This window comes from Aricia agestis, chromosome 18, assembly GCF_905147365.1.
Source record: "Aricia agestis chromosome 18, ilAriAges1.1, whole genome shotgun sequence".
Classification (NCBI taxonomy): Eukaryota; Metazoa; Arthropoda; class Insecta; order Lepidoptera; family Lycaenidae; genus Aricia; species Aricia agestis.
In genome coordinates, this window is record NC_056423.1 from 14,020,554 (window position 1) to 14,044,491 (window position 23,938).

A 23,938-nucleotide genomic window follows, 5' to 3' on the forward strand; every position below is an offset into this window, starting at 1 on the left:
TTTGTTTTTTTGTAACCATACTATATAATATTATAAATTATGCGAAAGTGTGTCGGTATGTCTGTTACCTCTTCACGCTCAAACCGCTGAACCGATTTTTCTGAAATTCGGCACGGAGATACTTTGAGTCCCGAAAAAGGACATTAATTATCCCGAAAAAAATTACGGTTCCCGCGTACCGTAAAAATCGCCAAAAAACGCGAACAAGTTTGCGTCATTTTGTAATCTCTATTTCTCAAAAATAGGCTGTAACATTTAAAACATCTAAGAACAATCTTTATAACTGTTGCTAAACAAATGCAACTCTTGCGTCGTTAGAACACTTTTAAACATTCTATTTTACTGACGAATTATTTTCCAAACTTATTTTACTTGGAAACTGCATTTTCCATTATAATAGAAATATATGCAACTTGCCACTTAGGTATAGTGCAGTGATTCCGAAACTTTTTACTGCGATGCCCTCTGGAACGTAATATAATTTTAGGGGCATTATTTTCGTCAGTAATATCGAGCTTTAAAAATCAGCAGATCTCAAATAGCGAATCTTAGTTAATTCATATAATGTTTTCATAGGTTTGCAAAGAAGTTGTTGGACAGTAAATTCTAAAATTCAGTTATTTAACATTTCAGCAGTTTTAACCCTCGGTTGGTCGCGCTTTTAAAATGACGCCGTTGGTCACCTGGGGTCTTCGAAAGCCCGGAAATTAAATGACATAAAAATGGCATAAATTTATATATTTCTTAACTTTTTTCTGTAAATTATTGTTATTTAATTCAATATTAATAAGATTTAATCAAAAGATTAATTATATTTTGAGTACTTTTAACCAAAACTTGTCAAAAATTGTGAAACCGTGAGTTGTGAAAATTAAAAAAAAATCAACATTAATTTAAAATTGTGGTAAAACGTGTTGTATAACTAAAATTACAGTTAAATTTCCTATAACTTCAATTGAAATATAAAAAGCTAAGTCCAAATAACATATAAACTATTGAATGTTAAACATTGACAAATTTTCAGCACCAAAACCTTATATATTTTATACATTTTCCTGTTCTAATACTTTAAACGTATGGTAAATATACCAACAATTAGTTTCTAATCATCATCATTTTGGTCTACTTAGCAAAATATGCATTCATCACTCAAAAAATAATCATCATCATTTTGGTCTACTTAGCAAAATATGCATTTCTGGAAAAGTGCGTCTAAAACTTCTTATAAGCAATATAAAGCAATAAGAACTAACATACGATTATTTTAATTGATTTATTATTAAAATACAAGGAAACTCACAAAAGAAATCTATTTTGGTATAAAAACTGTATGAAAATATCAAATAGAATTTAGTTACGCGGTTGGTCACCTGGGGTATTTAAAGACCCCAGCATGAATAAACACATCTGTGACACATAATACATGCACGCGAGCTCAGATTAGTGGCAATTATATCGAAATATAATTCCTTTTAGGAAGCTTCCTAAAAAGCGGAGTTGCTACGATTAATTTAAATATAGTTTTTTCTCGATTTCACAAACTCCGGGCTTTTAAAGTAAGACCCCACGCGACCAACCGAGGGTTAAAGATTGTCAATTCTAATATTATAAAACTGCCAAAATGGATAACGCAGTAGCAGTCAGTGTGTAGTAATTCATCACAATTCACAGGGAAAATAGGGAGACTCAGCTTTACTAGGAGTTTAAAGACCAAAAAACTTAACATTAAATTTCGCGGATTCTTTTATTTTAAATGAGAGCGTTTAGTTGACGTCGACGAATCTTGTGTATCTGAATCTAAGACCCGCAGCTTCGTCATAGTCAAGTAAAATCTTACATTTAGCTAGCACCCATGTAACCACTAGGGCGGCGCCGCACAGTTTGGGAGCCCCTGGCTCGTATAGAGCACTATCTGAACTCACTTATCAGATTAAAACTTGTGTACCAAGTTCTGTGTTTAAATTACAATCGGAGACTGAGACCTCGGATCTGGACATATCTTTTAATAAGAGAAAAACTCCCCAACTTTAATATTAAGTCCGGAGTCCGGACGTAAACCGCTTTTATCTTTTTCTATCTCTTCTCTCGTATGAATAAATTTTAATTGCCTTTTTGACAAGTTGGTGCCGTTCTGTTTGTGTTCGGTGCCGAGAATTTTTGGTTTTCACAAAGCGTTAATTTGCTTGTGTTACACACGTAGACACTTTTAAGTTTTAATATGTTATGTTATTTCCCGTTCGAAGTGTGAAATTCGTATAAAAACCACACCACGGCCCCACAGACATAAAAACAGCCAGTGCTTATTAAAATTATCCCGTAGTTTTGGGAATTAGTTTGATACGTGGGAGAGCCATGCATCGGCACGAATGGGCCGGCTCGACCGGAGAAATACCACGTTCTTACAGAAAACCAGCGTGAAACAGCGCTTGCGCTGTGTTTCGCCGAGTGAGTGAGTTTACAGGAGGCCCAATCCCCTACCCTATTCCCTTCCCTACCCTCCCCTATTCCCTTCCCTTCCCATACCTACCCTCCCCTATTACCCTATTCCCTCTTAAAAGGCCGGCAACGCACCTGCAGCTCTTCTGAGGCTGCGAGTGTCCACGGGCGACGGAGGTTGCTTTCCATCGGGTGACCCGTTTGCTCGTTTGCCCCTTTATTTCATAAAAAAAAAAAAAAAAACAATAGAAGGCATAAAGTATTTTAGAATTAATGTCCTTCGAAATGAAAACCTTAACCTGTAAGTAAAACGCGAAATTATAAAAACCTATACATATTCAACTGATAAAGAACATTACGAACATAATTTAACTATATTTTGATTTAAATGTAGATAGACGGAAAGTTAAGCTTCACTCAAACTACAATAACAGAAAAATCATAACTGAAAAATTATCTGTTTTTCAGAAGTTACTCAAGATTGCTTCGGTAATTTTTTAAAGAATACAGATTGTTATACACAAATATACATTATCATAATATTATTGTGCTCAGTCTGACACCGTTTAGGTATGTATATTAGATCAGTGGGTAAGCGGTCGGATTGATGATGAGTAATACTTTAATACATTGTATTGAGAGGTGGGGAGTGGGGGAAGTGGTACTATAACGAGGGCAGCTGGTGACAAACCGTTAGGACGTACCGGTCCCAGGCCACTAGCGCAGCGGACGACTTTTGATGCGACAGACAAAAGGCAGATATAGATTCTGTCAGTATAGTTTACCAGATGGTAATTGGAAATAGCTTGAAGATATTATCTTAGTAGCCGTTTATTAAAATTGTACTCAAATATTATGACCGTAAACAGCAAGTACGCACCTACAGGAAACAACCTCTCATTTATTTAATTGAAGATTTGACCACTTTTCAATGAGTTTGATGTAAATGAGATTTAAATTGCTTGTTTTGAATATTTAGCAACGTAAGCTTTCAAAAATTAAAGCAAGAATTGATTAAACTTTTATATAGTATGTTGATGTGGGAGAGCCATGCTTCGGCACGAATGGGCCGGCTCGACCGGAGAAATACCACGAGCTCGCAGATAAACCGGCGTGAAACAGCGCTTGCGCTGTGTTTCGCCGAGTGAGTGAGTTTACAGGAGGCCCAATCCCCTACCCTATTCCCTTCCCTACCCTCCCCTACTCCCTTCCCTACCCTCTCCTATTACCCTATTCCCTCAAAAGGCCGGCAACGCACCTGCAGCTCTTCTGATGCTGCGAGTGTCCATGGATGACGGAAGTTGCTTACCATCAGGTGACCCGTTTGTTCGTTTGCCCCATTATTTCATTAAAAATGACATTGATTCCGGCTACTACAGCTGTTAGCTAGTGTCAGTAAAAATATCAATCTTTTTACAAATACAAGAAACTACAATTTCTAAAGATATCGTCAATAATTTATTATGTTTAAAAACTACAAGTAAACCAGTAACCGCTTCTCGCTTACGCCCCACTCGTCGCGTTTTAGTGGACAGACACGGCGAAATAAACACTGTTTGCAAACATTATCATTATTCTTATTACTTTATCACTTGCTGATCCCTAACTGTGAAAATACCATCATCATCATCACCACCAAACGTTAACGTGAAGGAAATTTCTTACATTAACTTAACATGCTTGTATATTATATTAATATTATAAAGATCTTAATTATGGCTGTGTATATTTGGTAGCCAACAGTACGCTGCCCTCGGAGCAGCCCTGGGTAAAAGATACCTTTTTAGATCTTCAATCTACTACGAGTATAGTATTTTTTTTCTTCTACTTAGATCTCTTGAACTTAATACTCTATTTTATACCTTAAACACACCATCTAAGCAAGAAATGAAATTCTTTTGACACCAAATAACACAATATCTAAGCAAGAAATAAAATTCTTTTGACCGACCACCTTCATGAATTATTTTATAACATTTTTACTCTTTATTGAAGTCGCCAAATATTTGAAAAGGTTAGTCTATGTTGAGTTAGTAGTGTCAATATTTATTACAAGCGCTTAAGCTCCGACTACACGATACGTTCTACAGGATTTAAGAGCTTTTATACGTAAATTTGAAAAATACATACAACTCTCTGGATCGAACTGTCACCGGCAGTATTTCCGGACCAATACAAACTGCAAACCATCAAGAAGAGAGCATATTATATCTTCTCGAAAGGCCGGCAGCGCACCTGCAGCTCTTCTGACGTTGCGATTTTCTATGGGCGACGGTAGTAGTTTTCCATCGGGTGACGTTTGCTCGTTTGCTCCCTAATTTCGTCACACCTTGATCATCATATAAAAATCAATAGGCGTGTTAGTTTTTCCGTAAAGTGTACCACAAAATGTTCAGGTTGTGGGATATACTAGGACTCGCTTCGCTCGCCCTGACTGTGCCCATAGGGAGCCTAGACGGGTTATTAAGATGATACACCAGGGGCGAGAGAAATTGAAAATAGGTATTTTAAAATGTATTGCAGTCTCTCCAATCTCAAGTCTCCCACCGCAGAGCGAGATAGAGACAACACGACATAAGTTCTAATATAAAAGAACAGAAAATCTTCGATTCGTTGTCCGCTGATTCCTTCTCCAAAACTTAACCGATTTAAGTAATTTTTTCATTAAGAATTAAAGCAAGGCTTGAGCTGTGTTCCTATGTTTTATTTTTTGTATATTCTAGCCAGTTTTGTTTTCTGGGTGTTTGAACACAGAGGAAAATCTGGCCATTTTTTGGGTTTTTGGACGTTCTTATCTTTTTTAATAATTAAATTATGAAAAAAAAGAAAACATAGGGACATGTTAATAGTGGCCATAGATATTCAGGAAAAAAATCATAACTCTACCGGCATTATCCAGGGAGGAAACAGGGGACAGCGTTTGTATGGAAAAACGGCGGTGTGGAATCCTCTTAAAGTACGTGCTTTAGCACTTTAAGCCTTTAGGCTCTTCGAGTTGGTCGATGATGGAAAGCCGTGATTGTCACCATGATTGTGCATGCTACAATCATAGGCAATCGTAGAAGAATAGGCTCCTCTACAAGTTCGTAATCACAAATTGGCTCGTGTATTGACGCTTAACCAACAACAATAGAAGTATTGTGTCGCTTACAATACTAGCAATTAGGTGTAACAGTACTAGTAGTAATTACAGAAAAAACACGACATTCGATATGTTTTGCATACGCCTAGCGCCAAACAGTCGCAGGAAATATTTAACCAGAGCCTGTAGCCAAGCCGTTTTCTTTATGTCAATTTCGTACATTTTGATCGATCGATCATACATATAAAGAAGCGATAAAGAAAGCGTCTAATCTTTTCCCATAAAGGACTTTTCTTTGAGCAGCCTCTCGACGTCACTTACAAGTGATTATCCACGTCATGTGGGACGGATCTTCTTTGGCTGCCCACAATCGTCCATAGCGCGTACTAAAGCAGCTTCCCAATCTTAGTGAACCATCATAGTCCACGTGGTCTTTATAAAAAATATCTTGACGTCACTGTGACGTCACTAAGGGCAAGTCAGCACATCGCAACCAGTGATACTAGTTCGGTACCGGTCAGTGTATTTATGTCGCCAACTGGTTTCGAGCCCGCACCATAATATTATGTATTAAGTTCATGCAGTGTAACTAACATCATAAAGTCTGCTCGAGTTAAGTTAGGAGTGAGTCATGAACGCAAAATTTAAATCAGGACGAATATCAATTGAGTGACGATGCTCAAGTTTTATACGAACCAATTGAGTATGCCATCTTGACATTTGAATTGGTGACTCACTCTGATACCGTGAAAAAGCTTTTATTGTGCTTTTCTTACTGTTCACGGCTTAGATTAAGCTTAAATTAAGTTTTAATTTCAATAAATAATTATTCTAAAGGCATCAAGGATGGAATATAATATTATGCTTCCAATTTAAGTGTATGTAATGTGTCCCTTGTGATATTATGACATACATAAAAAGCCTGATGAATGTGTTTAAAAATATTTAAAGTATAATATCTTGTCAGCTTTTTAGGTGCCAAGAGAGTCCGCTATCTATTTAGATTTCTCGTTATGAAAGAACAGTAATTTGTACCTTAGTGCGTAAAATAATATTATGTTCTAATTAGCTGTGTATAATATACATATCTAGTAAATATATGCAGCTAATTATACTAGTACAAGCAGGCCAAGTTGAAGGCTCTAGTTGGTTATAATGAACTCTTCAACATCTGCCGTACGGTTCCTGTAGAGTATTTACTAAACATTGAATATCCTGGCGCCGCGCCAAACGGCCTGGCACCAAACAAGGAAATGAAATATCATATACAATAACCAGTCTTTATTGAAATATAACTACGAGGGCTCTCGAACGGTCCTTAGGAGGTCCGAAGACTTGAGAAGCCATTGAGATGGCCTGAGACCATGTCTAAACCTTAGGAACCCCTTAAAAGGCTTCGATTGGTCAAGAGACCATGTATTAACCCTTAGAAGTCTCTTGAGAAGCGTGGAGACTACGTCTTAAGATTTAAGTGCCCCTTAAAGGCTGAAACTGTCATGAGACCATGTATTAAGACTTAGCAGTCGCCTAAGAAGCGTTGAGACTATGTCTTAAGACTTAGGAGCCCCTTCGGAAGCGTCCAGAGAGCCCTGAGACCATTATTCAAGCGGGGCTGTTCCCGAGCCCCATGTTCATGGCGTTGAGCAGGTCCCCGTTGTCGGCGTCGATCTCCCAGGCGAAGAGGCCGCCCAGCTTGTTGTTCCGTACGTACTTGCCCTTCTCGATGACGGAGCGAGGGTTGTCGTACGTCACCAGGTCGCCCGTCGCCTTGCGGAACACGTACGGTGCCTGCGCGACGCTGTCGTAGTGGAACTCCCACTTGCCCTGCGCGATCTCGGTCGCGATCTCTCGGTAATCTACCACCCCGTCCTGCCACGTGCCCTTGCAGGGGCCGGTCGCGATACCCGTAAAGGGATTGTCGTCGGTGTAGTTGTGAACGCCGGTCCAGCCGCGGCCGTACATCGCGACGCCGACGACGATCTTCCTGGGGTTGACGCCCTGGGCGAGCAGGTACTGCACGCCGAAGTCCGAGGTGTAGGTCTCCTTGGGCCGCCAGGCGGGCGCGTACAGCGGCGTCTGGTGGCCGAGCGTGTCGTTGGACCAGGCGCCCTTGAAGTCGTAGCTCATGAGGAAGATGTGGTCCATGTAGTTTTGGGCCTTGTTGTAGTCGATGACCTGGATCTTGTCCCAGCCGGCGCTGATGGCGGAGGTCAGCTCGTATTTGCGGCCGGTCTCCGCGCCCAGCTCGTCCAGCATCTCGCGCAGCTCCCGCATCAGCGTCACGTACGTCTCGCCGTCCTTGGGGCTGCCGAGGTGGGGGTTCGCGCCCTTGCCGCCGGGGAACTCCCAGTCGATGTCCACCCCGTCGAAGAATTTCCACGTCTGCAGGAATTCCTTCACGGACGCGACGAAGCGGTCCCTCTTCTGCTTGTCGTCGAAAAAGAAGAACGGGTCAGCGAGGGTCCAGCCGCCGACGGAGGGCAGAATCTTCAGGTCAGGTCTCCTCTGCTTCAGCATCATCAGCTGGCCGAAGTTGCCTTTGTAGGGCTCGTTCCAACTCGACAGGCCCTTCTGCGGCTTCTGCAGCGCCGCCCAGGGGTCGTGAATGGACACCTTGAAGTCCTCCCGGCCGCTGCAGGAGCGCTGCAGCGCCTGGAAGCTGCCGTCGATCTCCTTGAGGCTGTCGTTGATGCCGTCGCCACCGCAGATGGGGATGAAGCCGTACAGCATGTGGGTGAGGTTGGGCACGGGGACCTTGTCGACGGGGAACTTGCGCGGGTACACGCCCCACTCCACGAAGTACGCGCCGCACACCTTGCCCGACGTCTGCTTGAAGGGCTTGTTCCGTTCGAGGAGGCTGTAGTCGAGCGGCGGGAGGTGGCTGCCGTCGGTGTCGGCGACCACGATTTCGACGGGCTCGCAGGTGCTGCAGCCGTCCTTATTGCACAGCTCCACGCTCATCCGGTACCGGCCGCCCTTCTTCACCTTGAAGGTGGCGCTGGTGGCGGAGCCCGGGCCGGTCCACACCTCCTTGCCGTCGAGGAGCACGCGGGCTCTGTCGGCCGGGTCCCCGGTCCACGTGTTCCAGTTGACGGGAACGTCCGCGGCGTCCCGCCTGGTGACGAGCTGGTTGTAGGCTGTGGCCGCCTGGTTGACCTCGACGATGGCGAAGGTCCGCTCGCCCCAGCCGATGTTGGGCTTGCCGGGGGGCGCGGCCAGGGCGGCCGCCGCCAGCGCGCACAGCACCAGCACCCGCATGGTTCTGTAACACACGGCAGGAGATGACATCTACCCGGGCGACCGGGCGACACTGGCGCAGCCGCGGGGCGCGAGCCTTATATATGGGGGTATAGTAGGCCAACCGCTAGCGGCTGATTTTGAGATGCCGTCGTTAACACAGATCATTCCGGTATATTAATTGTTTGCTGATTAGGTTTTTTAATGGCCGTACCCCGTTACGGTTTAACGGGGATCGGTTGACAACTTCGCCCGCCGCAAATACGGTGTTTTAAAGTACAAATTAAAAGCGGGTTTCGTTCGGTACATGTTCACACTACAACGCGAATCGTTTGCAAGACTTTGCATAGTCATCGCAGCAACATTGTTGGCGCTGTCGTCTTCGTACGAGAATTCGGAGGCGGTGTGAATTTATGAATAGTTGTGATTGGACCTCATGTCTAAACATTAACAAAATATACTGTTATAGTCCGTCAAGAAAGTGAAGAAATTAAAAAGTTGTAACATCGTAGTGTCATCCCTTTTTTTCTTAGATTGATTTGAAAGGGATGACACTACGATATTGCCACTTTTTAATTTCATCACTCATCACATCACAGGCTATATACAGTTTTGCAAAACACAATCACAATGACGTATCGTCTTTTTAACTTTTCACAGAACCAATTTGGTTCTCTTTAAAAAAAAATTTAAACACTGTATTTGCCCGGCGACAGTAATGTCTCATATTTGAATTTCGAACAGCATGGCGTCGCGCCAAACTTCGATTTCGAGTAATTTTATTCCAAACTAAATGAATTCTATTGTCGAATAAAAGTACAAAAAGAAAAATGCAAGAAAATGTAGCTTTACATTATTGCTACTTAGTCCATGCTAATTCCATAATTAATGTAAATATCTGTGACTGTCTGTAATCTAAACACTAAAACCGCTGAACCAATTTTGATGAAAAAATGTAGAGCGACATGGGCGTACCCAGGATTTCAGCTAGAGGGGGGGGGGGGGGGGGGGGGGCAGCATACATCTTTCGAGAATATAATATGGTCGGTCTGGTTATCTGGTATATTGAAACAATAAATCATGAAAATTGAATTTTATTAATCTGACTGAAAAGATATTTTGTTTCCAACACTTAATTATGCGCAGAATAGGTTACATGTTTTTACCAGCTGGCCCCCCTGCCCCCCCACCCCCCTCCTGGGTACGCCCATGGCGAAACTGTTAGTGCCCGGAAACCACAATAGAATACTTTTGATCCCGGAGAAATCAGAGTTCCCCTCGATATTAAAACAAATGCGGGAAACAGCTAGTATGAAATATGTTTTAAAACCATTTTTAACATCAGTATTTCAAACAAAAATAGAAAAACCCTTTTGAAGTGAAGCAAAATTCTCTAGTTAGTTAAGTTACAATTAAGCCAGCTTGTTCTGAAAATTTTCATCAGCGCTGCCCGTTTGAAATAATAAACAATTTGCCTTCTAAATTAAAGTTAAAAATATTCAAATACGTAACTAAAAGCGAGATGTTTTTAAAGTTTGAATGTATTTTCCACAATTAATTTCAGATCACTTTTAACGCCTTCTGTGAAGGGTAGTAGAGATAACAAACACAATATCATACGGCGTATTTGGAGAGTAAAATGCCTGACAAACACATAAAAAATAGGCAAAACCTAACAAGTCTCGATGGCCTAAGATTATTCTGCTAGAGAAAAAACTCTAATCGTTTTTTCTTCCCAAAAACTCATTTAATAATGAACATACCCGTTGTCTCCGTTTTTAGAGAACCAAGTACATAAAAATTTATCTTATCATAGAGTACTAGATGACGCCCTCAACACCGTTGCGCCAAAATTCATTTACCGCGCGGGAACCGTACATTTTTCCGGGATAAAAAGTATCCTATGTCCTTCCCCGGGACTCAAAGTATCGGCGTGCATCCGTTGTCTGATTGCCATAACACAAGTTTTACTTAGCATGGGATTAGACGACGTGATGTACGCTACCTAGCTTTTAAACTGTTGTATATTACCTGTTGTTAAGCATATAAAGGATTTGAAATTTGAATCTCCATCCATACTTAATATAATATATGCGAAAGTGTGTCTGTCTGTCTGTCTGTCTGTCTGTCTGTCTGTTACCTCTTCACGCGCGAACCGCTGTAGCGATTTTGCTGAAATTTGGCATGGAGATACTTGGAGTCCCGAGAAAGGATATAGGATAGTTTTTTATATTCATTGATAAGCGAGTTTTGGCGTAACGGTGTTGTGGGCGTCATCTAGTACCAAATATCAGCAAAATCGTTTCAAAGGTTTGGGCGGAAAAAGGTAACAGACAGACGCACATTCGTATTAATAATATAAGTACGGATTCAGTTGCCATATAAGGATATAATTATATTGACAGTGGCCTAGATCATTCGGATCTGACACACTCGGTGGACTCAATAGGCGTCATTAAACTATGTGGATCACTGGTTCACTGACAAAACAACAATTAGTTAATGATTTATTAATTAATGCGAAAACATTTTATTAACATTATTTTACTGTTTAGTGTTTAATCTTATTGATGTTCCGAAAAAAAATATCTTATATATAAAATTCTCGTGTCACAATGTTAGGCCGCGTACTCCTCCGAAACGGCTTTACTGATTTTAACCAAATTTTATATGCATATTCAGTGGGTCTGAGAATCGGCTACTGGGTACTTTTTATTGATAAGTGCATTTGTTGAATATTTAATAGTAAATTATTACAACTCGAGACTGACGGCGACCATTGTTTGTGCGACGGGATAGCGATGGACGTTGCCATGGTGACATACTTATTTAGTAATTTTAATAAAATAATACGGGCGAAATACTTCATATGGCAAAGAAACGTTTGCCGGGACAGCTAGTTATTTAATAATAATATCTTAAGACTCAATGTTTTGCGTGGCTCCGCCCACGTATATTATGGGAAAATCCTCGGGAGCCGTACAATTTCCTATAAAAAGTACGATTTCCTTCCCCTGAGACCACTCTATTCCTTTATTTTTATTAACGCGTTCTTTCAAACAAACAAACCTACTCAGAATTGCAAAATTAGTATAGATGAGGAGACATTAGACGGAGGGATGAATATTTAGTTTGCTTACCCTTAAAATACACTTTATGAAACTGATTATATCAAACACTTTTGATCCAGGACGACTATTGAAGTGTTGTGACAGCATTCCAACTACCGGAATCGCTAAATACTAGAATATACATTATACATGTACTGATAACATATCTGTACATCTACAGAATGTAACAAAAGCAAGTGATAATACTTAAGGGTGTGTATAGACAGAGGCGGCATAAGGCGTTGGCGGTGTGGGCGGCCCCTTGGACAGCGCGGTTTTTTTGTTGGGATTTATGAGTATAAAAAAAATATTTTAACAAAATTCGTCTTCTTGCATTATCCATGAGGGGGCCTCGCAAAATATATTTTGCCCACATAAAATTTAGGTGTTGCGCCGCCACTGTGTATAGAGTTCACTGTGGAAGTGGCAGCGTTGAAGGAGCATTTTTGTGATTTGTATGGGCAAGCCAGCGTCATGAATTTGCCTGAACAAAAGAAAAAAGTAACTCCTTGCTAAGCGCTGCTACTTTCACAGTGAATCGTATACAACCTAATCTAAAGTAATTTTCACTTAGTTCTGTTACAACCTATATATTCTAACACTGATAGCATTTTAGCTTGTAAACTTCGAAATGTTATGTTTCACTCAAAAACTTGGAAATATTATGAGTGGTCTTATCATTCAAAATCTACTATCCGATTATTCGAAGAAAATTGCGTTTAATGTAAGGTGACATCGAACTGTGCGCGGCGATTATTTTCTTGATAATATTGCAAACATAATGTTATTTCAAGTATTTAACTATACAGTATAGGCACTGTTAATTTTAACCCTCGACTAAAAAGTTTTACGTGTCTGTTAGTCTGTCTGTCTGTTCGCGACTTCGTAGATCCCAAAGGGATAGGCCAATTCGATCTATTTTTTCTTTGTTTTATTTCTGATATCAAGACTCTTCTTAGGTATAATTCACCATTAGCAGCTCACTCGCCGCAGAAATTTTTGGGGCTATTTTTAAAGTTGAAAGTGTTATTTGTCAATTATCATGCAACTAGATAACGCCCGCAATTCCGTTGCGCCTAAATTCGTTTCTTATCGTACGGGAACCGTACATATTCTGCGATAAAAAGTGTCCTATGCCCTTTTCCGGGACTCAAAGTATCTTCACACCATTATATTTCAGGAAAATCGGTTCAGCAGCTTGGACGTGAAGAGGTGACAGACAGACAGGCAGACATACTATCACATTCATATATTAGCATGGATTCTCCGAAGCAAGAGATGATTCTGCTAGCCTCACTGAAGCTTTTGATCTACAAAGCTCGGTGATGAGTCATAGGGCCAGCCCCGCGATCCACAAGCCTTCATAGATCACGAGAGATGAATATATTATGTTAGAGGTCAGTGAACTTACATCATCATCATCAGTAGGGCGAACAGACTAAAACCATACCTACTTATGCAGTGTATAACAAAATAAAGTGATAATATTTTAGGGTGTGCATGTGTTCCTCACATAGAGTGCAGTGTGAAAGTAGCAGCGCTGAAAGAGCATTTTTTTTTCTTTTGTATGGACCAACTTATGAAGCTGGGGCGCCATACAAAAAACAAAAATAATCGCTCCTTTAGAGCTGCCACTTATACAGTAAGTAAGCTCTATTTATAAGAGACACAAACACACCTTATAGTATTATCACTGGGTAACTAACAAAAAAAAAAATCTCACCGTTACTTCCCTGGACTTCTACGATTGTTTCAACACTAAAATTTGGTAAATCGGTTCTGCCGCTACTTTTTACCGAGACTAATAATTTTGGTTTTTTTTATATCGATAATCTAACGTGAATTATGGGGAGGGGCAGGAAATTTTAAAACAAAAATCTCAGAATGTTTCTGATGGATTGAAAACCCTTAAAAAAAGCGGAAATCCGCTGCGCCCCGACACAGTGTGCGATACGCGCATCCGCTTCCATACAAATTGTATGGAGGCGGATTTTTGCGATGAGCCCCGGCACGCTGAGCCCCGGCACAACCCGTCTCAGTGTGCTCACTCCTTAAATCTGCAATCTTGTTGTTCTACAATCATAAAGGCCACATATATTTGACCTGTTGTCCTGTGTCACCTACTAACCCGAACTATATGTATTCAAGGTCGGCATCACCGTTAGTCTTTAATCGTGTTATATGTGATAGTGTGACAGTATATTAGCATACAATGCGGCCTGCGGGTCGGTGACCGCAGCTCGCAGCTTTGACAATGTCAATGATGAAGACAGTAACGCCCACTGTAGTAGTGGTAAGTACTGTAGAGTCAATTCAGACCGCAACAAGACGCGTTCGCGACGTCTCACGCAATTAAAATCTGTCAATTCAGCGTCGCAATGCGGTCTGAATTGATATGACTCTGTGATCTGTCGGCTAGGTTTGACATAACGTGACCAAATTGCGAAGGTCCGCCATCTGCATTTCAACTTCTCTGATAGTACTCTTTAATACACTACTAGATGACGCCGTTTAGTAGAAATTCTTTTATCGCGCGGGAACCGTACATTTACCGGAATAAAAAGTATCCTATCTCCTTTCCCGGGACTCAAATATCTCCATACCAAATTCCAGCAAATTCGGTTCAGAGGTTTGGGCATGAAGAGGTTACAGACAGAAATTTCGCATTTATAACATTAGCATGAATGGCGTAGACCTTAGAGGTCGTTCTCTCGCAGATCGCCTGTTCGATTCCCGCGTTGGAAAAATACCCAAGTTTCGTTAGAACGCTGTTAACCGGTAATAAGCGATCAGTCAAAGTTTAAACCGTCAGTTAAAACCCTAATTGGTGTCTCTGTCGTGACACTCAAACTATATTTCAGCGGGTCGCGATATGCCACGACCTTTGTCAACATGATGACAATAATACTGATAATATTGTAATTGTTACCGATATATTGTGAGATGATCTGAGGATCAATTGTATTATTGTGATCACGCGCACATTATAAGGGGCCTTCCACTAATTACGTAAGAAGTTCCAGCTAGATATGGAAAACTGCAACTTTATTTGTCAGCATTGAGCAGGCTGATGATGAGAAACTGAAAACACTCTCGATCATGTCAGATTTCAAATGAAAAAAAAACAGATTAAAATCGGTCCACCAGTTTGAATGCTACAGACAGACAGACACGTCAAACTTATAATACCTCTTTTTCGTTGGAGGTTTTATACGTGGGAGAGCCATGCTTCGGCACGAATGGGCCGGCTCGACCGGATAAATACCACGTTCTCACAGAAAACCGGCGTGAAACAGCGCTTGCGCTGTGTTTCGCCGAGTGAGTGAGTTTACCGGAGGCCCAATCCCCTACCCTATTCCCTTTCCTACCCTCCCCTATTACCCTATTCCCTCTTAAAAGGCCGGCAACGCACATGCAGCTCTTCTGATGCTGCGAGTGTCCATGGGCGTCGGAAAATACTTTCCATCAGGTGACCCGTTTGCTCGTTTGCCCCCTTATTTCATTTAAAAAAAAAGCAATTTTTTTTTATTTTTGTTTTTTTTTCCGAGTTAAATACGTTATAACTTATATATATAGTATTTCAGAGTATTGAGTTTTGAGATCTTAGTGCAAGTGTGGATTCGCGCCAGCGACGTGACAGCGACGTGACAGCGGGCCTGCTGCCAACTGCTCCACATGCTAATGTAATGAACTGAGCAGGGTTCCGTGTGCGAACTGCTAGCACGGAGGGTTCCGCAACGTTGGACCAACTGGCACAGTTTGTTTTTAGGGTGTGCAGCGTTCGGGCTTGTAGACTCTACTGTTTGCTTTTTTTTATGAAACAATGGGGCAAACGAGCAAACGGGTCACCTGATGGAAAGCAACTTCCGTCGCCCATGGACACTTGCAGCATCAGAAGAGCTGCAGGTGCGTTGCTGGCCTTTTAAGAGGGAATAGTGTTATAGGGGAGGATAGGGAAAGGAAGGGAAGGGAATAGGGGAGGGTAGGGAAGGGAATAGGGGACTGGGCCTCCGGTAAGCGCCGTTTCACGCCGGTTTTCTGTGAGAACGTGGTATTTCCCCGGTAGAGCCGGCCCATTCGTGCCGAAGCATGGCTCTCCCACGTGTAAAGTTGCTTTTAGGATTCCGTACCCAAACTGTGGAAATCCTCCGAGTCTGTCTGTTTGTCCGTCTTCCACCTGGCTGTAGCGTCGTGACTCGCGTTGCGTCACTAGTAATATCTAATAACTGACCGATAATAACATCTATCAGTGTATTTTATATTATAGTAAATAAAGAACATAAATACATAAGTAAATATCATATTATTATGTTTGATGTACTGAACAAACTCACATTAGTATGGGCAACATGTATGTATGTCACTCAGCATACTAAACACTAAAACTACCGAGCCAAATCACGCGGAAATGCGGAAAATAAAAATATTAGTTATGCCACGTGTTTTAAGAGCGCGTATTATGTCAAATTGCTTTACATGATCGTCTGTAATATCAATATTAATGAAACACTGAATGTTAAATTAAGATGCAGCAAACTTCACTAGTGACTATGTTACTCAAAAACACGATAGCATACTATTTTCTCGATAGAAAAAAATAGCGAATTTGCTTTCAAATCACCTTCCAATTATAATTAACACGTTAAACTGCTAGTATTCGAGTAATACATTAAAATAAAGCTTGAAACTTTTTAGTATAATTACATTATAGATAAGGCAGGGATTATGTTACATATTTTTAATAACTTTAAAAAAAATACCTTTAGGCTATAACTGCCCGCTATATTGGCGATGATTCCGCGTCGTCCTTTTTCACCTGACATATGAAAGACGGGCGTGAGTGTGAAGAGAGAAGGTTTTTTGGGTTGGTCGCCCCCTTAAGAAAAAATGTACGGCTCCTGCAGGATACACGCGAAAGAAGACATGGTCTATATACATTGTATTGACGACCTCTGTGGTTCAGTAGTTGAGCGCTTTGCGCATTAAAAACTAAGTCGAAAATTCAACGCCCGAGAAGTGATTGCTATAGGTCTAGACTCTAGGATATCTGAAAGGCTCAATTATGAAAATGTTATACAACATACTAATCTATACTTATATTATTATAATAAAATAGAATAGAAATCATTTATTTGCTGAAATAAGGAACAATATGATGTTAAAGTTATATGATCAAGCTCTCTTATTTTGCATTTCGGTGGCGTGCAAATTTTATACAGTCTTTCAAATTATAATTTATCTACTTACATATACTAATACTACTTATAATATTTAAAATATTTAAAAGCCAATGTGTGTCTGTCTGTTACCTTTCACGCCCGAACCGCTGAACCAATTTAGCTGTTTGGAGAGATACTTTGGTATGGAGTTTGAGAGGAAATACATATGATAGTTTTTACCCCGATAAGTACAGTTCCAGAGTAACTACAAACGGATCTTGGCGCAACGGAGTTGTTCGGCAGCTAGTTTAGTATATTTTACTTATCCCTGGAATGTACAGTACCTGGAAACTACAAGAAGCATCTAGTGTCAAGCTAAATAGCCGAGCGGCCATGTTTTTTTCTTTTATACAGGCATGGCGGACGTCGTTAGGGTCAGTGCATTTCTAAGGAGCTCTCATAATAGCTAGTGTTGGGCTTAATTACGATTTGTAAATGAGACGCGGGTCGAGAGCCTGAAGTGACTGGAGAACCTATAGCCAAGTTGGCATCGCTAACGATGTGCGAAAAATGGAATTAGCACAAATATTTTTACTTTTACGGGAGATTTAAATGCAAATGGAGAAATGTCTTTCATTTTTTACCCACTACCTGTCAGTGTTTGGCAATTATTTCGCATTTCTGTGCGTAAACTGAACCTGTTTGTACACTTAGCTACTTATTGTAAATATTTTTATTTGTAAAGCGAAAATATTAGAAAGAATTCTTGTTTGCTTGTTAACTTTACTTAGAATCGATTTTGTTATAATGTAGGACAAATATACAGTAGGATAGACATCATAAGTTTTACTGCGACAAAATGTGCAGTTCTAAAACTCACCTTCTAGGGAGATGAAAGTTTTTCGACGAGAAATCTACTGATCACCCTTTTTTCCACGCCGTAGTCGGTTAAAAACGTACAAAACGGTAAAAGGGAATAAAAATATCAAGCTAATATAATATGCAAAGTGGTAAATGGAAACATTAAAATATTATATCAGTTACAGAGTCACACAGCATGAGGTTATATGAAAATGAACCTTATGTAGTCGACATAGAGCTCCTGGTAAAGGTAGAATAATTCTGAATGTGCATTTTCCACTTGTCAGTAGGTATATTTTGGATGTAAGTGCACTACAGAGTTGTGAACTGTAATATTACGCACCATACATTAATTATGATTACTATGTTATTGACTGTGCTATTGGTTCTTTATGGAAAATAATGTTTAACACTAATAATGCTCGATCTTATGGCCTTGTTAACCCTGCCGAGTAGAGAGGCGTCTTGAGTTGAGGGTCGAGCGCTTGGAGTCCCGCCACAAAGTGAATTTTAGCTCCTTTGTGGTGAGAGTCCCGACGCACCATCTACCGACCTTCGAGAAGGAGGAGTTTTGGCCGATTGGAGTCGTCTACAGGAGGTTCCGAGGACGACTTCCGAACACGTCGCGCCCCACGTCGCGGACAATACGTGTTTAGTGTTTTAGTTTTAGTGTTAGTTTTTAGTATAATTGTTTGTATGTTAGTCTATAAGGTATTTATAATATGGGCCAAAATGCCTGAATTAAATAAATAAATAAAAAAACAGTGCCCTGGGTCATGAATTTGTATTTTTGTGTATTATTAATATATTTATCTATCTACATGAATAATATTTTTTTTTAAGTCTCGCTAAAGCTCGAGAATGGCTGAACCGTGATTTTGCTAATTTTGCTCTTTCTTGAAATATTTGTGAAAGTCCAGGGAAAGTTGATGTTAGACTATCTTGTGATAGAAACCTCAGAAGCTATAAACTTAAAAAGTCTACAAATGACCAATGTCAGCGGTCTTCAAACTTTTTTGGTGGCAGAACCCTTTTAAGACATGACATTTTTGACGGACCCCCGAAAAAATATGTTTTCTTTTTGAATGAATTGTCTCCAAGCTGGTGTTTGATAACATATCTAATAAAACAATTATTTATGTGTCGCTCCGAGCACTTAGGAGGCCTTTGCGGGCTGCGTGGATCACACTGAGAGAATATGATAGATAATTATGTAAATAGCTAATACGTAATAAATAGTAATAATTCATTGTGTCAAGGCACCACACGAACCTAATATAAACTGGGGGACGTCCACAATTTACGCGAGGTATTTAGAATTCGGCAACCAAATATCATCGAAATTCACCAAATCGAGTCTAAAGAAATCTCAGAAAAAGTTACTTTTTGTAGCTTTGCGTTTTCTTAGTTTTTTGAAGAATACATTTTACAGATGACTTACTGCAAACCTAATAACACAACGGCTCGTGATAGTACTAAATAACTAAGTATTACATTTTAACAATTTGAGTATGACATTAGAAAATTTGTTATTATTTTTTAATACTCTATACTCGTAATACGGCAATGGGAGAAGAGACGAATCTTTTATCATAGAGGTTAAATAATTCATCAAAAAATGTTTAACCTCTATAATAGCATTTTTGTACTAAACCAATAAATTGCAGAGAGCTTAAATAGAAAAATAATAGGGAATATTACGCTGCGGTCGGAGCAGAGGGCGTTACTAGTACGTACAGTAAACAATCCGACATGTGGCACACGTCCCATACAGGGTGTAACAAAACTAAGTGATAATACTTTAGGGTGTGTATGAGTCCCGTGTATAGAGTTCACTGTAAAAGTGCAGCGTTGAAAACGGATAATTTTTTTTCACTTTTGTATGAGAAAGCTCGTGACGCTGGGGCGCTTGCCCATACAAATCACAAAAAAATGGTCTTTCAGCGCTGCTACTTTCACAGTGAACTCTCTACAAGGAACACGTACACACCCTAAAGTATTATCACTTAGTTTTGTTACACACTGTATAAGAATATTGACAGAAACGTTGTCAAACGTCGAACAAAACTTTTTGTTGACTGTCTGTGCTGGTGCCGCCTCTAGCATGAAAACATTGCAGTAAGAAACAAATATTTTTTTGATATAAGTAAATAAAAAATTAGTACATATAATATTCTACACGTTTATATGTGTAGAATATTATATGTACTATTATTTACATTTATACGTGGGAGAGCCATGCTTCAGAACGAATGGGCCGGCTCCACCGGAGAAATACCACGTTCTCACAGAAAACCGGCGTGAAACAGCGCTTGCGCTGTGTTTCGCCGAGTGCGTGAGTTTACCGGAGGCACAATCCCTTACCCTATTCCCTTCCCTACCCTTCCCTATTTCCTTCCCTTCCCATCCCTACCCTCCCCTATTACCCTATTCCCTCTTAAAAGGCCGGCAACGCACCTGCAGCTCTTCTGATGCTGCGAGTGTCCATGGGCGACGGAAGTTGCTTTCCATCAGGTGACCCGTTTGCTCGTTTGCCCCCTTATTTCATTTAAAAAAAATACACACACACTTAAAGTCAAAGTCACACTATCAGAGAAGTTGATTCCTAGGCAGATGGTGGACCTAAGTCGCGCAAATTTGGTCGCGTTAAGTGGAATGCATCCGACCGATCACAGCTAACATGGAATTCACATAAGCCGACCACATGACGTAGCTTAGATACGTCGAATGTCTAGGAATCAATTTCCTCGATGGTACAAAACTAATTTTATGTGAACAGTTGTGCATAAGGCATCTGCTACAAGTTACAACTATTAAATCATTTCAAGTCCAACTGGCAATAAACGCAATAGGCCGCCATATTGAAAAAAGTGTAAAGTTGGCGCGTGCGAACCGGCCGCGAGGGTCAATACTCCGATCAATGCCCTTGCCCTTAGTAAACACGATCGCTATTACGGAAAAACTGTAAACATTCGCCTGATTAGCCGACTTGTTCGATTCTCGAATGGGCTGTTAATAACGAAATTAAAAAAAACATTATAAAAACGGCTAAAATTAAAAATAACCAATAAAAGTGTGACAGTAAAAAACCTGTCCTGATTTTGACACCGAAGATGCTATGTTATTCGATTTTTAAAAGGGTTGTCATTTGTCAATTATTTGCAAAATAAAAACTTATTAATAACGCGACCAAAAAGTTAAATTAAAAATAGAAAACTTAAAAACCTATTTTGTCAAAATCAGCTGTTCCGATTTCGTCCGGAAAGACGCTGTCTGCAACATAGCACCAATTTCATAAGGGTTGTCAATTTTCCAAAAATTAAGAAAGAACTTTAATTATTTAATACCACAACAGAAAACCAAGTCAAAACTGCAAAAATCGAACTGTGAAAAAAAACTCTACCTACTGATTTCTAAGGACACCATGTTGTTCGGAATTCATAAGGGTTGTCGAAAACTTTGAAACACGCAAACATAATTGGCCACAGATGCCATGCTGTTCGAAATTCAAAATTCGCGGCAAAATAGAAATGGCGTATACTCACATGGAACACATAGGAGCGATCTGCGCGGGCGCAGTCCTGGCACTAACAGCGCTACGGGTACGGGAACACCTATATGACTAGACGTTTGCTATGCAAGCCGCGTGCGACCGAAGGCTGCATACGAACCTTTGTGGAACGTAAACAAAGAAACATCGTGTTGGCAGATTCGCGATTTGAGAAGACAATATCATATAATTTCTCCGTGAATTGCACGTTTTTACGCAGCACAGACAGTAAACAAAAAGTTTTGGACTACGTTTGACAACCTTTCTTCCAGTATTCTGTTATGACGTGTGCAACAACGGATTTTGGTCGGATTTTTTACTGTATGTGCTAGTGGCCCGTGGACCTTTGCGTCATACTCCCTATTAAATGAGGCGGAGGCATTAATGGATTTCTGTAAATTTTTCACCTAATTTGGAAGTGCCAAAAAATCTCAGAAACGATGTCAAGTTTTTCAAAGATACCACTTTTTAACGGGCACAATGACTGCAGTCATAACAATATATTTAACCGTTGCAATTCTCTCAGTCAGGATACTTGGAGTTTGGGCACAGATTACTAAATTGTTAGTACTGCACTTTGGGTCACTTCATTGACGAAATTTGCGATTTCAATTTGACTAAAGGTACTTGTACTATTGTCTATTCTGTGCTAAAGGTACCCAGGATCGACAGAAAATCACTAAAATGTTTACTTTGCTAACTTTAAAACTTTTAAAGTTAGCAAAGTAAACATTTTAGTGATTTTCTGTTGATCCTGGGTACCTTTAGCACAGTTAAAACTATGTACCTAGCGCCAAAAAAGCCTTCAAAATATTACAACGACAAAGCGAGTCACGATTAGCGAATCCACAAAAAATATAATAAGTACTAGAGGTCCCGCGCGGCTTCGCCTGCGTAAATTAATTTTACAGAATCCGTAGCTACATTTTCCCATAAAAAATATTTCCCCCGTTTTTCCCACATTTTCCTGAGTTTCTTCTGTCGTATTAGTCTTAGAGTAATAATATAATATAACCTTCTCGATAAATGATGAGTCTTACTCGATAAATGATCTATCTAACACTGAGATAAGTTTTCAAATCGGACCTGTAGTTTCTGAGATTGACGCGTTCAAGCAAACATACTCTTCAGGTTTATAATATTAGGTAGATATAGATTTTTTTTAATTATCGCTTGACAAACTCGAGTCTCGATCTAAAAGACTATGAAATGGTATAATATGGTAGTGATGATGATGATGATGATGATGATGATGATGAAGAATGTAATTTGCATAGTAGCATATGCTTTCTGTTCTTAAAACAACGCCGAAACTCCCAAACTTGTATCTATAAAGAATCAGGAATTCTCTCAGCACCTTCCGAACCACGGTATACCAGGTATATCTCGGTGCAAAATCTTACTTGTTGGTAGCATATGCTTAGAATACTTATCACGAAACCGAAGTCACCATAATATGTTTCCCTATAAGTTTTGAGGAGTTCCCTCGATTACTTATGGATCCTTCATCAGATCACCACTTTTCTGAATATAATACCAAATTGGGATGATAGCCTATATACCAAAAGAAAAATTTTGAAAATCGGTTAACAAACGGCGGAGTAATCGTTGAATATAAGAAAACGAACATAACACCTCCCCCATTTTGAAAGTCGGTTAAAATTGTAGCCTATGTGTTATTTATTTAATATTTTAATCAGCACATGAATTGAATAACAAAATTTTTTTCAAATTAATCGTAGCACCATCTGTCAGGACAAACTAAAATTGAAATAGAATAATATTGAATGCGATGATAGCGCCGTCCGCCGGATCTAATGTAAAACATTCCAAAATCAACAACTCCTTATAAATAAGAAATTAATTGAAAAAACATTTTCCAGTAGACCAAACTGTAAATCTAAACCATTCTCGAATCTCCACGAACACACACAAAAAATTTCATCAAAATTGGTCCAGTCGTTTAGGAGGAGTTCAGTCACATACACACGCACACAAGAAATATATATATTAAAATTTCTATTGTAATCAGCGACTATGTGGTCGCTGATTGTAATGGACGGTCGATTTTTCTTTTTGCTCTAAACCTATTTCCATTTTCCATCATCATTAAATTAAAGTTGTGTGTTCAATTGTTCATTCTTTTACTTCCGCACTCAGAGTGTCTATAACTTACCTGTATGATGTATCCTTCGATCGCGGATTCTTTGAAATCTATTGTTATAATATTGTTGTCGCGGTCACCGGTGTAATTTCTGCCGGGCAGAATTTTTTACATACACATCACGACTCACAAAATAACGCTCGTGTGAATCAAACAGGAATTGTGTATGAAACTGAATGCAGCAGAATTCTGCCCGGCAGAAATTCTGCGACTCACAACTCACAAATTACGCTCGTTTGGCTTCGCCCTAACTGTAATTTAATGAAGTGTTTGACATAAGCCATATAGGTCACATTATCTGTCAAACTCTTCATTAAATTGAAGTTTAATCAACATTAC

The 23,938-nt window shown here is 39.9% G+C and overlaps 1 protein-coding gene across 3 annotated transcripts in view; it reads right to left on the reverse strand.

Annotated features, from left to right (window-relative positions):
• Positions 1 to 6,784: 6,784 nt before the first annotated feature.
• LOC121736088 (chitinase A-like) overlaps positions 6,785 to 23,938 on the reverse strand; it is an 84,376-nt gene continuing 67,222 nt past the window's right edge. Inside the window, exons 1-2 of one of the 3 annotated variants that reach the window (XM_042127147.1) lie at positions 21,431 to 21,485; positions 6,785 to 8,780 (exon numbers count right to left, since the gene is read on the reverse strand). In XM_042127147.1, the coding sequence (XP_041983081.1) occupies positions 7,121 to 8,780; positions 21,431 to 21,441 (1,671 nt within the window). In that variant the 5' untranslated portion in view covers positions 21,442 to 21,485 and the 3' untranslated portion in view covers positions 6,785 to 7,120. Of the gene's footprint in view, positions 8,781 to 11,895; positions 11,970 to 21,430; positions 21,486 to 23,938 lie in introns of those variants that run through there. The other 2 variants (XM_042127148.1, XM_042127149.1) reach the window with 2 other exon arrangements.